Source organism: Melopsittacus undulatus, chromosome Z, assembly GCF_012275295.1.
Source record: "Melopsittacus undulatus isolate bMelUnd1 chromosome Z, bMelUnd1.mat.Z, whole genome shotgun sequence".
Taxonomy (NCBI): domain Eukaryota; kingdom Metazoa; phylum Chordata; class Aves; order Psittaciformes; family Psittaculidae; genus Melopsittacus; species Melopsittacus undulatus.
In genome coordinates, this window is record NC_047557.1 from 15,148,792 (window position 1) to 15,163,669 (window position 14,878).

The window sequence follows — 14,878 nt, forward strand, 5'->3', positions numbered from 1 at the left end:
CCATGTCTGCAGTGGTATAAAGACAATTTCTTCCTCCTTCCTTTGAAGTGTTATTTCCCTTCTCAAGAAGTCTTGAGGTCGAAATTTAATAGATAGGGGAATCACACAGATACATATTTTCAGAACTTCCATCAGAATGACAGAAGTAAAGCAGTCTTTTCTTAGCCTACAAATAAAATTAGTAGCTGGTAAAGTGCCTGCATATATCCTCTTATTTAGTAGAAAAATGTGGGGTTTGCTGTTTTAACTTATTTTCCCAAAAGCAGTGTAATACCTATTCCCACTTCTGCACACCCATTTTCCTTCACTTTTGCTCAAGCCTTAGAAGTGAAATATGTCACAAAACAACTCTTGGGCTGCACTCTGGATGCTTTCTGAAGCAAAGTTTTGCAAAGAGATGGAGCTAAATATGGCAGCACTCACCCCCTAATCCACAGGCAAAAATTTAGGGTAGTATCCTAAATAGCTTGTACTCACCTCTCCAGACTTCAGTGCATATATTCCACTTTTAACTTACCGTATTCTCTGTTTTGCATGATTTTGGGTGGATGTATGAAACTATCGGTGCCTTCAAGCTTTCAGACTGTTCTAAAGGAGACTTCCGGGTCTCACATCTTGTCCCTGCTGTCAACTAGCATATATTAAAGATTATGGTGTTATTGAACTGGCTCAATGATCTTCACTTCAGGAAACAAATCCCACACTCTGGTTCTTTGTCACTATATTAAAACCTATAAAACATGGGTTTACTTCCTATTTCCCACCTCTGCCTCACCCATTTTAAGCAAGCTATTTAGTTTTCTGGTCCATGAAACATGGAAAGCATCCTGTCATAATAAAGAATATGACTTGTTTACAATTTGTGTCTAGGACAGAGGCTATGGATATGGTTAAATGATGCGCTACTTTCCATGCTCTATTTCTTAGACAAGCTTTACATACATGTCTTTGGCTCTAAGTCACATTACTGACTCTGAGCTCACATCTCCCTCTGCAAGCACCAGCAAAAGCCAGGAAGCCTGTCATAAAACAGCCATATCACTGGCCATTTTACACACTGATATGGAGATGTGTCAGCTGCACATGGTCTGGACTAATATCAAAGTCACCCTATCTGGTTACTTGCATGATCTCTCAAGGATCTTCAGCTGTACTTCTCAGCACCCAGACCAGGCATCAAAAACTCTATAAATCCTAAGCCTTAACATGATACACAAGTCCATGCAGTGTTTCTGACAGCTGCTCTTCTCCCCTTGCACTCAATATTATTTGAGATACTTGTTTTTCAAACTACACCACAGTAAGTAACATGACATGAAAATCCAGACAAGAACAGAGACAGAAGCAAGAGGATTGGTCTTTTGTGATTAGCTGTTCAATAGTGATATTCAGAAAATGGACTGATACTGCTGTAATAAATAAACTATTCATGGCCTCAAATAAACAACAGACAATTTTAAGCCTTTTCTTTAAGAGAGTTTTCTGATTCTACTCATAGCCCAATTCCATAGTAATTCCAGGAACAGATTGCTACATTTGAACTGAGAGATTAAAACCAGAAATTACAATCTTCACTTGTCCCATGAGTTCTCCAGACTTCAGTTTCTTCTGAAAGCTCTTCAGAACATCTTAAAAGATACGTTAAGACCTTGAAAATAAGCTAGCTTGGTTTTGAAATACTTCTGCCTAAATATTAAACCATATTATTGCAAATAGATGTTAACACATTTGAAAGACTCATATTTTCTTAATTTTACAGTAAAAAAGAGCAAGTCTGTGAAAGGCCAGCTGGCTTCAGTATCATTAGAATGCAGCCCAAAAATAAAAATATTACTTAGTGGTATTTCAGTAGTGCACTGCCTCAAAATAAGATTATACATTTTTCCTCCTCTTTTGTATGTTTCTTAGCTCACTACAATAACAAACTAAAGGCCTGATCCAGTGCTATTAGTCATCACAGTGTCAGTTGACCTTGACCTGCAATAGGTGAAATCCAAAATCATGATTTTTTTCTAGTTTTTCCCTAATTTTTAATCAAAGACAATGGATTTTTTTTTATAAGGCTAAATCATAAATCTTGAATTTGAGTCTGTCTTGGGTTAGGTCTTGATGAATAAATTGCTCTGATCAGAGAAAGCAATAGTGATAGAATGACGGACTTCAATGTGGCCCTCTAAAATACCCAATGTAACCTACTTGTCAGAAGGATGAGTGCAAGCTTATGTTGCTTCCACTACATAGCTTTGTGAAAGAAAAAATAATCTGTCTTCAAAGTGAAAAAATAAACTGTTTAAAATCAATACAAATAAAAAGCCCACCCAAACTTAACTGTGAACTGGGTTAAACTCATGCAAAAAGCTTACTTGAAGCATAATGTTTCCTCCCTTCTGGATCTTTCCAGGTTTCTCTAGAAGAAAAGATTAAAACAGTGCTCACAAGTTATTATCAAAGACATCATCACTAGCCTATCTGCACTTTTTAATGTGATTTCCGGGTCAAAAGAATACTTCTTAGTATTCTATTGGCTTTATATATTCTCTATTTATATTTCTGTCTGGTACCTCACACTTAAGACAAAGTTGAAATCACATCTGAAGGAAAGTGAGATCTGGTAGAGATGACATTCAGCTCTGTGTTCTGTGTTCTAGGAGCAGGATGTTCTTGCAGACAATAGCAATTTTGAAAGAAAAAGGTGATTTTTCTCACTTGGAGAATGGTTGAGGTTGGAAGGGACCATGAGGGGTCATTTAGTCCAAGCAAGCAGCCATGCTCTGCTCAAGCAAGGTCATTTAGACCATGTTACTCAAGGCTGTGTCCAGATAGGTCTTGAACATCTACAGGGAAGGAAACTCCACAGCCTCTCTGGCCAACCTATTAAAATTCTCAGATACTCTCTTGTCCTATCACATGGCACCACTAATAAAAGCCTGGCTCCATCCTCTTGATGCCCTCCCTTCAGACACTCATATACATTGATCAGATCCCCCCTGAGACTTCTTCTCTAGGCTGAAGAGGCCCAGCTCCCTCAGCCTTTCCTCATACGAGAGGCATTCCAGACTCTTAATATTTCTAGTCGCTCTTTACCAGACTTACTCCAGGAGCTCCTTGTCTCTCTTGTACAGAAGAGCCCAGAACTAGTCACTGTACTCCAGGCTGAGATTGTTTTCAAGGCACTAAGTTTGTTTATTGGCATTTTTTGAATACCATTTAAATATGAAAAAAAAACCTTAAAATTACAACAAAACACCATCACCTCCTATTATTTTGATAAAATTGACAGTCTAGAAAGGTGGTTTAAAGATTAAGAAGCCTTCTCTCTCTTGGCACTGTAAATTGCTGGGAAAGCAATGCCAAAGAAAGATGAATTCCAATTCTAAAACTACACTGCTGGATTATTGTTGCCTGAAGACTTACTTAAAAAACATACAGGGCTGGAAAGCAACCTCCACAAATATTAGTTCCTCTAGAACAGCTGGCACTGCGTATGTGACTCAGAAAGATGTACGTTTCTTCCAGAAAAAAAAAAAAAAAGTTTATTTACATGGATTCTAAACAGTCAGAAACTGCTAAGCATTGGGAGAATGAACAGGACGTCCTCCAGCCATGCTACTACATCTCTGCAGTGGTGGGCATGATTCACAGGCCCCAGGAGACCACAAAAAAAGAAACATTCATGCTTCATTGGGAAAGAGGCATTCAGGCTGCACCCACTGCCTACAGAGCAGATTTTGTTGCTCTAACTAGTACCTAGTCAGTGTCAAACACGTAAGAGTCGCAGAAGCAGGAACCTGAACTTGTGTCAGTCACATTCTCCCATTACTGAGCCAGTGTCACAAACCCTCTTGTGCCTTCTGCCCATGCCACACAAACATGGCACTCTCTAGCAGCCAAGAATAGAGAAAGTCCCTACTCCTGCCTCATTTACAGAGTAAGGAACACAGCTCTCCTGTGAGTGTCTCTGAAAAAGCAGTCCATCGGGGTTTATACAATGTAATAATCTGAATGCAACTTTTTGGCTCAAGAAATCTAGAAGCCAGAAGAATTAAAGGGTACTTGTGGGAGGGAATATTCCTTTATTCTCACCTTATCTTTAGGCCTTTACCATGACACAGGCCAAAGTAGACACCAGAGCCAAGTGCGCAAAACTAATTACACCTTTAATCTCCCTCAGCCCATCACTTCTCATCCTGTCTTTAAATTACCACCATTGCCCCTCACACACTGTGTAACCCTGGATCCATTTAATCCTCATTATGTTTGTTTGTCCATGTACCAACAGGTCTCTGCTATAAAACTGAAGTAATTTTACAATAGCAAACAATAATCCTGGTTTTGTTAAGGATGTAACCCCAAAGGAAACCAAGAAGTTAGTGTAGACACTACAGTTAAGATTCCCCTGCTAGCAACTACAATCAGTACCTACTCAAAAATCTCCTCTGCTGACAAACCAACATCTGGATAGCATTCACATGGCTAGAAAGCAGCACTCCACCAAAAGCTCATGTGATCTTTGCAGCCTTTCTCCCAAAGTACCACCTAGGGGTCAATAAAACATTCCACAAACAATGCAGCATGCTTCCTAATCCAGCTCTTCTCCCAAGAACAAGGCCAGCTTCAGTATCAGTGGTCTTCTTGAGTTTACCAACCCCAGTCTATGAAGAGGAACACATGCCAGGGATTATTCCTTATGGTCAAACAGCAGCTTCACAGATAATAGCAAACATTTGAGTGAGACATAAGACCAGTCACACACTGGTTCATTTGGCTTTGATATGAACACCCTGTCTAGTTTGAAGCATGTATTTTTAAGGATACAGTTTTAACAGAAGGATTTAGCAAAAAGAATTTATTTTAAACTAATATACTTTGAGGTCCTAAGCCATCAATTTGATTGCATAGCGCTACACATAACTCATCTATTGTACATCCTTCCTACTCTCACTGAAGTCCTAGTTTAGCACCTTTCATAATTATAAAACTAAGTCACATAGGTGCCAAAGTATAAATACATGACAAACATTTAAGATTTAAAAAAAAAAATAAAAATCTTCTATTAAAACACAAATAAATTGTGGATGATAGCATGAAAATAAGGTAATGCATAAAGTATACTATTCATCTTACTTGGCTTTGAAGAAACAAAACAAAAGAAAACAAAAAACTACAAAATTTATTAAAAGGCCAGGTTAGTTCAGTGGCTTTTATCCTGGCTTTTTAAAAATTATAAGTAATATTTATAAGCCAGTAGAATTCATGGGTACATTTTCACTTTCATAGCAGCAGCATGTCACCTCTCAAATTGTATGAAACATCCTAAAGTGTCACACACAAAGGGGAGCAAAGCCTGGGACCACAATTAAGAAAACTTTTTTTTCCCTCCTTTCTCTTCTTCTAGCTGTTCTACAAAATTTTATTTCATAGCTAAAACACTGAGGTGAAGTATTTAAGCATGAGGCATACAAGCTAACCAGACAAGAAACAAAATGAAGCAAAGATTAAGCTTAATTTTATAGGAACAGAAATGTTTTAAAGCATGGCAAAGAACCTGAAATCATTTTTCGTGATCTTTTTTAAATTAGATCAGTGAAAACCATTAAGTGATTTTAATATAGACAGAAAAAAAACAAATCTGTACTTCTAAACACAGAAAAGAATATATTCCATTTCATCTCAAAAAAAAAAAAACATTCTTTTAAGTGACTTTGACATATTGCTACAGTAGAAACAGCAGCAATATGTGAACAGGATATAGTGAATATTCTCTTTAGATACTTGGACCTGAACTGACCCTTGAGTTGAGAACCCTCAGCTTCCAAGGGAGCTGGCAGCACTCAGCACATTTTTGTATTTAGTGTCCATCTACCAAGCACTAAATTACAAGGGAAGAAAATTCTTTAGCTCTGCCTAAAGCATCTTAGATGACAATAAGGAAGGGTTACTATTGGTATTATAAACTACAATTTATATTTTTGACATTCATCTGTTCTTCCATGTAGTAAATGGCTAAAAAAAAAAACCCTCAAATTATTTCTAGTAGCCTTTTGCTGGACTTGCTCCAGGAGCTCCTTGTCTCTCTTGTACTGGGAAGGCCAGAACTGAGCACTGTACTCCAGGCAAAACCTAAGCAGTCCCAGAAGCAGGGACTATCCACTTAGCATGAACTATTCCTTTATTGTCTATCTATATCCAACTATAAAAATGTGAAATATTACCTCAAGTGGCCTAGCTGTGCAAACATACGCAGCACTGGTACAGTTTTTTATCAGAAGCATAAATACATGAAAATAAGAACACAAACTATTCATCACTGAAACCATAGAACTGTAGAACCATTTAGGATGTAAAATACCTTTAAGGTCATTGAGTCCCACCATTCCCCAACACTGTCAAGTTCACCACTAAACCATGTCCCTAAGTGCCACATCTACTTGTCATCTAAATACCTCCAGGGATGGTGACTTCCACCACTTCTCTGGGCAACCTGTTCTAATGCTTGACAACCCCTTCTGTGAAGAATTTTTTCCTAATATCTAATCAAAACCTCCCCTGGTATAACTTGAGGCTATTTCTTCTCATTCTATCACTTGTTACTTGGGAGACTGACCCCCACCTCACAGGTAGCTGTAGAGAACAATAAGATCCCCTCCAAGACTTTTCTTCTCCGGACTAAACACCCCCAGTGTCCTTGACCTCCCCTCAGACTTGTGCTCCAGACCCTTCACTAGCTTCAGTGCCCTTCTCTGGACCTGCTCCAGCACCTCAATGTCTCTCTTGTAGTGAGGGGCCCAGAACTGAACACAGGATTTGAGGTGCAGCCTCACCAGTGCCCAGTGCAGGGGTATGCTCACTATCCTGGCCCTGCTGGCCACACTATTGCTGGTACAGGCCAGGATGCTGTTGACCTTCTTGTCTGCCTGGGCACAACCTGGCTTATGTTCAGCTCCGTCAATCAGCACCCCCAGGTCCTTTTCAACAGAGCAGCTTTCCAGCCACTCTGCCCCAAGACTGTAACATTGCATGGGGTTGTTATGGCCCAAATGCAGGACTCAGCATTTTGCTTTGAACCTCATATAGCTGGCCACAACCCATTGATCCAGTCTGTTCAGATCCCTCTGCAGAGCCTTCCTACCCTCCATCACAGCAACATTCCTGCCCAGCTTGGTGTCATCTGCAAACCTACTGAGGGTGCATTTGATCCTCTCATCCAGATCATTGCTAAAGATATTAAACAAAACTGGCCCCATTCCTGAGCCCTGTGAACAACACTTGTGATCGGCCTTCAACTGGATTTAGCTCCATTCATCACCACATTTTAGGGCCTGCCATCGAGGCTGTCTTTTACCCAGTGAATAGTACACCCTTCCAAGCCATGAGCAGCCAGTTTCTCCAGAATGCTGTAGGAGACTGTGGTAAAGACTAGGTAGACAACATCTGCAGCCTTTCCCTCATCAGCTAAGTAGTCACCTTGTCACAGAAGGAGATGAAACTAGTCAAGCAGGACCTGCCTTTCATAAACCCATATTGGCTGGGCCTAATGACCTGGCTGTCCTGTATGTGCCATGTGATTGCACTCAGAACAATCTGCTCTGTAACCTTCACTAGCATCAAGGTCAAACTGACAGGTTTCTAGTTCCCCAGATCCTCCTTCTGGACCTTCTTGCAGATGGGCATCCCCCAGAGGAAATCACTGGCAGGCTACTAGGGAAGGGAAAAGAAGTGTTTCATTGCATTTGTTTACATTGATTTACCCTATCATTTCTGTACAGTTACTAATTGATACTACACAGCTATTGAAACTAATGGAGAAGATGAAATCAAGGTATGCTCCAGTAAGTTGTCAAACAAACAAACAAACCAAAACAAATAAAAAAGAAACAAACAAGAAAAAAACCCTAAAAAAACCAAACACAACAAAAAAACAAAACCACAAAACCCCCAGACATTCAACTTTGCAAAAGTTTAGATTAAAATAAACACTTTCAGATTTCAAATGATCTTTCTTGCAAATTATATTCTTTGCAGTGTCTCATGGGCTTTACTGTAAGGACTGCACAAGCAGATCCATTCACAAATTAAATACCTATAATTTGTACCTACTTTAGAGAAAGGACAAGATGGGAATGGAAGTTATACTTCCTTGAATTAACCACTCTTTGTAGAGCATTTTTGTTAAACACAAATCTGTTTACTAAATCTGAATAGTATTTATTAAAAATATATCATCCATTTCTAATTCAGTAGCTAAAATTTTAATATCTTTGCTAAGCAGTAGAAGAAATTGCATAGCCCTCTTAGGGGGCTTGCAAGCTATAGTCCTCATAACTTTGACTACTTCACACCTGCATTTCTAATTACTTACACAGTCAAGCGTATCTGAGCATCTTCAAAGCAAGTATATCATCTTGTGTGAAAGACACAGTACAAGTTGCCTAAGAACACTAGAAAGTTACCAAACATAAAGCAAATGTCAGACACAAAGTTAAAAACTGTCAGAAGGTAAGTGCAGTTTGGATACACAGAACAGTTAACAAGTTTTCAGCCAGGAGATTCAGCAAAGCAGAAATTCAGTGAGATGGAAAGAGAGGAATAATTACAGATGGTAATAAACCTGTTCCCCGTACCACACCTGCCATGGTGATGGGATGCAAGGCAGGTCAGAAGAAGCTAGCTCTGATGGAGCTAAGCTGCAGGAGACAGAGTGGACAGAGGTTGCTGGACTAAACAAATAGCTCCTATTGGAAAACAAAGCAAAAACAGTTTCAAATTACTCCGTATAACCGGTGGACAAGTAACTGAAAAGTTTGAACTGTTTGAATTTTATGGCAGTGTGAGGAGCGAAACAGCTTCATTTGTGCTTGTTAAAACCATGTCACGGTAGGAGAAACTATGAATGCCACGGAAAATAGTGTCAAACAAATATTTCTGAAGGGTTGGAAGCGACACATTAGCATATGCAGGGTCAGTGAAGCACTTTTTTGTGGATAAAAGTGATGTAAAAAGACAGCTGTCAATAAGGAAAAGAGCTATTCTAAAAAGTTAGGGTCAGATCTTTGCTCATTTTCTGAGCAGAAAATAAAGCATACTTATTTCAGGTAGAAGAATGCTGAAACAGATTACAGGGTGTGCTGGAAAAGGAAGCAATCCTTCCAGATATTCACATGCATTTTAAAAAGCTAATAGGCAACCTGCATTATAGGTTTATTTATAAGTTGTTACCTGCATCATCAATTTATGGTTCTAGGCAGAGATAGCTTTGTACAGAATCAGACCCCAGCAAGTGAAGCAGAGGTACTCCATAAATTGCTGATGGACAGAAACCAATCTCAAGTGCTTCCTAAGGGCAATCACTTTTCACTTTAAACACATCCAATGCAGGAGCTACACAAGATCAAAATTAAAGAGCTGCCTCATAACATTTAAACAGTGAAAATGTTGCATGTCTATACAACCAACTAGGAATCATTTCTAGCCATTTGTAAAATGAAAGAATTTCCCTGTAGGGGTGAGAATGACAAGCGTCCACCCAAGAAGTAACCATGTGAACATCTGCAAGGTAATACAACAGAAGACAAGGATTGAAAATATTTGAAACAGCACTGTTATGTTACATCAGCAGTGCTGTCATTCACAAAATGGCCAAAATATTCCAGCTACAATAACATGCATGCTTTTCTCCAAGTCTCCCTGTACCATCTCAATCTGTTAATAAATCTTTGACCTTAACATGTATACTCCCTTTTCGTAAACTAATTCTCTATGAGGTCTTGCTTTTCTTTTCAGAGCACGGGACAGTGGGAAACACAAATTTCAAGTCTTAGAGCCTCCTTCTAAAGACAGGTACCATAAAATTCCACCTGCCAACAGCTTCTCGTTTAAAATGAGCTATCATTAGCTCTGCTGTGTCTAGTAATTGCTTTCTGGCTGATGGACAAATAACTTCATAGGTAAAAATATCTCTTCTGAGAAACAAAGAAGCCTGACAGGTCCTGTCCATTCCTCTTAAGGAAACATATCTGCCAAGATGACATCACTGTGTAAATAATTTTCACAGAGAATTGTATTGCTCATGGTGAACAAGAGCACATACTGAGGCCAAAGATTTCTTCTGCTCAGAGAAAAATTCCCCTGGGAAACTAAAGCTTGAAGTCTCCCAGCTCTCAAAATTACACTCTCAAGGCAAATTCATTCAGAAGATTTTAATCTAAACTATATGAAGGACAAACATGTCTTTCATCAAGACTACTCATATGGCAGATCTTAGCACCAGTTAGGGTGGAGGGATTAGTTTCTTGAAGAGGAAAATACTTTTTTGCCCATCACAAATTATTTGTACAGACTTCTCAGAGGTTTGGAATATTACACCAGCAGAAAAGGCAACATGAATTACACATTATCTATTCAAAAACTCAGACTGATATAAAAAGAGGTACATATTTACAGATTATCAAGAAAGTTAATTGATCAGTATAAGGGACAATTCATAAGGAAATGCTGCCTACTGATGTCTCTCGTACAGCATTGCACGTAGCTGGTATCCTCAACCTGGATTGAGGCAGGCATTAACACAGAAGAATACACAGGCTTTTTATACCTCACCTTCTAGCCTCAACTTGGGGGTACAAAGATTTCAGTTCTAGAAGTGTACATTATCTACAAAAGACACTATTTCTTATCCTGGTCAAAGGGATGCAGACATTGAACAAAATCATGCTTTACCAACTACCAAAAGACCACTCTCCCAGTAACAAGAATAACCAAAAACCCCACAGCTCTCTTCATAGCCAGACTGTTGCGAGTTTAGCCAGGCAGACCTTTAAATATAAGAGGCAGTTTACAGACACTAGGAGACATACCTATAGCCAAAATCCTAATAATATTTAATTTCATTGCTGTAATTCTCATAGGAATAGAAGATTAAATATGAGTAATGTTTTCTGGAAGCAAAGAGATTATTTTCAAATAGCGTATACTATAATTTGCTGCTGGTATTTCACTCGGGGAAAATCTGCCATTTGCAGTTCACAGGAAAACAGACATAGCACAATGAAAGAAGAAAATATCATAGTATAACGCGTCATCCTCATATTTGGAAGGAATCCAAATGGAAAAGTTTCTGATTGACAAAGCTGGCACAAGTTATATTAGGCATCTCTGCCTCATCTACTGGATTCCTGGTCTCATGAAAACAAGAAAACCTGACTTGAACTGCAGAGAATGAAACAAATAAATAAATTTCCTGAAATACTAACAAAATCCAGCACTGGCTGTGGAAGTATAAGTGGTGATAAACAGTATAAATCTGTGCCTGCATAAGCTTAACAACTGACCTTAAAAAAAAAAAAAAGGAAAAAAAAAAGTGTAATCAGTCTCAGTCATGTTTTTAAACATAATAGGAGCATAACATAACTTCAGCAGTATTGTTTGAAGTACCATAATGACAGAAAATTATGGGTTTTGTGCTTCTCATTGCAACAGTTAAAGCATTACCTGCATGTCTGTGCAAAATGACACTGTATTGTTTCAGTTCTAACCCTCCTTCGAGAAAACTGGAAATGTACGGATGATTTCTAATAAAACAACACTTTCCCCCTAATATAATGGAACATTCTCTGTATTGGATAAATGAAAACACATTCATTTGGAAAATTCATTCTAATGTTTTCAAGCTAATAGTTTGTTTTATTCAACATAAGCATTGGACTATTACTCTGGCTCCAGAACCGATTTCTGTCCTGCTGAATTAAGGTCAAAATCAGTATTCCTACAGAGCAAGGGAAGATTACATCCTGCTGGAAAAAAAAAATAAAGATGTACTGTTATTTTATTTTTTTTGAGAAAAAAAAAAGGCAGCAATGGAAACACAATGCAATTCACAAGATATATCAGTAATTCTATGAATACATTAGCAAATAAATGTTAGTTTACAAAACAGAAAAACACAAGTTAAAACTATGGAGATTTGACAGATGAGATTTTGGATTCTATACATTCCTTCCTTTAACCACTTGAATAGCAGTTGTATGTTAACAGTTATCACACACACACAACATATGTGTTCAGCTCTGATCATGTGGGAAGGAACCTCCAAATAATCATTATGAATGTCTTAAAGGTTTTTTCTTCTTAAAAGATGAAGCCAAGCCCATATTTGCCTTAGTACTAATACTGTATATATTTCCACATTGTTTGTTGAATGTAACAATAAATCTACTGTTAGAAGATAATATATATAAACTTCACAGGCCTACAGTCTGTGTGCCAGGCTCTCTGACTGACAAACTCACACTTAACATATTGCCTCCGTCCCCATAGGGTTCTATTTGCCAAAGCTGGCATTTTAAAAGTGAGAAAGGCAGATAAGAGGTATGTGTCAATTTACACTAGTAGAAGGGCAAATTTCAAAGGTCTGAACACTGTGCCACTCACCTCATGAAAGTTTTATTGCTAATTTCACCAAAAAAACAAGTCTGTGCATGGCTGTTACCTGAACAAAACCCTTCTGCCAATATACGGGGTCAGGTTTCACACTTACAGGTTGCAGAACTTGCCGTTGCTTAATGCTGTATTGGGATTTTTTGTTGTTTTTTGGTTGGTTGGTTGATTTGTGTTTTTTTGGTGGTTGTTGTTTGGGTTTTTTACTTAAACATGTAAATGAAGTGTGAAAGCTTATGTTATTACTGCCAAAGCTCTGGGGGGAAAAAAAAATCCATTGTGAAAATCTGTCCTATATTTTACAAAGAGGCTATGAGAAAGTAACTAAGAGATCTTGGTGAGATAGATGCACTAATAACAGCCTTATAATGCTTCAGCCAAGGAAGCTAGTTAAAGGTAATGCATATCAAAGGCAATTTCTTGCATCTGGAAGTAAGGCAGTTTGATCATGGTCTCTTCAAAACCAAGAAAAAGTCTCTAACACAATACATTTAACCTGTAAGGCCCCAGTGAATCATTGATTCACTTCTCATTGTAGCCTATGTTCTTGAAGAACATTCCACAGTTTTGGGGATAATGGAAAGTTATTAACAAACCAAAAGCTTTTACAGCTCCAACATAATGTGACATAACAGTTATGGATGTTATATTGTATGCCTCAGAGGCATGCAATTTTATACAAGATATATTCAGCCAATATCCAAACCCAATAGAAATATTAGACATAGTTTGCGTAAATTGTAAGAACTGAGATGCAACTTTAAAAGGGCATTGTCTTTAAACAAAACTATGGAAAACACATTCTAGCAAATAGCTGCTGCATTTACATTGTCTTTAAAAGTTATTTTTAACTAGTGCTATAAAAACTGTTGTTACACAAGCAGCTGCTACATAAAACTTGCAAGAAGTGAGCATTTCTCACAAGCATGTTAAGAGACATCGCAGCTTGAGCATCTCTGAAACCTTTATTGCTGTCAAACAACTCAGAGGGGACAGGGTGCTGCAAAAGAGGCCTTGCAAAACGATCCCTCAAACAGGGATCATCTTGAGTCGATCACTGGTTTGGATTCTGACATGTATTTTGTGTAAGTCTACAGGTGTAGTTAACACCTTCCCAAGAGAACGCAGACAGCGGGATAAAGAAAGAGTTCTTAGAGAACCGTGAACTGCCATTTCTCATCTGACTAAACTAATGTCATGTCCGAATGTTTTCCGAGGGTTATAAGCAGTGAAAACCGCATCTATGAGTGTGCCCGCACGGCAGCCCCCCGCCCCGCCCGGCCCCGCCGCACGAGTTTATGAGGAAACGGGCAATACATGGCTTTGTGATCGTGGGTGAGGTCCTGTACAAGGACTGCTACCCCAGCAAAGCGCTACAGAGACAAGCTACTTTCCCTCAGAGACAGCGGATGCAGCCTGTGCACGCTGCCCGCCAACGCCTCCGAGCTGGTGACAGCCCGGAGCCGCCACAACTGCGTCCTGCCTGCACCCCCAGCGCCTCTGCTCTTCCCCCCCCCAGCCTCCCCCCCGTCCTGGGAACAGCGCAGGGGACATGTCACTTCGAAGGGAGAGCAGAGCCACCCCAAGCAGCGCGGGGATCGCCCGCTACCTTTTCAGCGGCACTGGCAGTGAAAGGCGCCGAACGCTCCGCTCGGCTCCCCTCACCCTCGGCGCATCACAGCGAGGGAGGGGAATGGAGAGTACCTACCAGGGATGGCCAGGTTGGTGAGTGGAATGCGGTGGATGCTGCTGGGGAGAGCTGCCATCCAGTCGGAAAACCTCACATCGTACTTGCCTTGCGACGAAGCCATGCCACCTCCGTACCCCCACCTCTCTCCCGTTGCTGTTGTCACCGCCACCAGCTCCAACCCGCCTAGACCCACTCCCGGTCCCAGCATTAAATCCTGTCCAGCTCCGCCCCCCGGCACCGCCCCACGCCCACTCTCCCGCCTCCCCGAGCCCGCCAGCTGTCCCCCGCCGCTCGTCTGCCGTGCCGGGCCCCTTGAGACCCCCTCAAAGCTGCCGATGCCGCCTCATTTCCCCTCAGCGGCGGGTACCAGCGGGGCCGACGGCGCCGGTGCTCGGGAGGATGAACCCGCCTCAGACAACATCGCTGGTTGCGGGAGGGAACAGGGTCCGGCCCAGACCCTCGGGGAGCTCCGCATTAGCACCGGCCCCGCTTACCCGCAGCATTGGCCTCTGCATCTGCCCCACCGCTTCACCCCGGCGCCGGGGAATGCTGCAGCTCCCGCCCGAGAGCTCTGCTGCTGCCACGGCGCTGTAGGCGACCTCTCCTGGGATGGCGTTGCCGGGCCCTGGCTGAGTTTTGTTCCCCCACAGCCCTGAGGCTCCGCAGTGCCCTTCCTGCCCTTGGCGGTTGACTGAATGTGGAATGCCTTTGCGCTCGGCCATGGGCACACTTCGCAGCCGATGCCTCCTGCCCCCT

At 40.6% G+C, this 14,878-nt stretch overlaps 1 protein-coding gene across 1 annotated transcript in view; it reads right to left on the reverse strand.

The window, feature by feature from the left end:
- PLCXD3 (phosphatidylinositol specific phospholipase C X domain containing 3) overlaps nucleotides 1-14,243 on the reverse strand; it is an 88,808-nt gene extending 74,565 nt beyond the window's left edge. Inside the window, 1 exon segment of the mRNA XM_034073059.1 lies at nucleotides 14,141-14,243. Coding sequence (XP_033928950.1) covers nucleotides 14,141-14,243 — 103 coding nt within the window.
- Nucleotides 14,244-14,878: the final 635 nt, after the last annotated feature.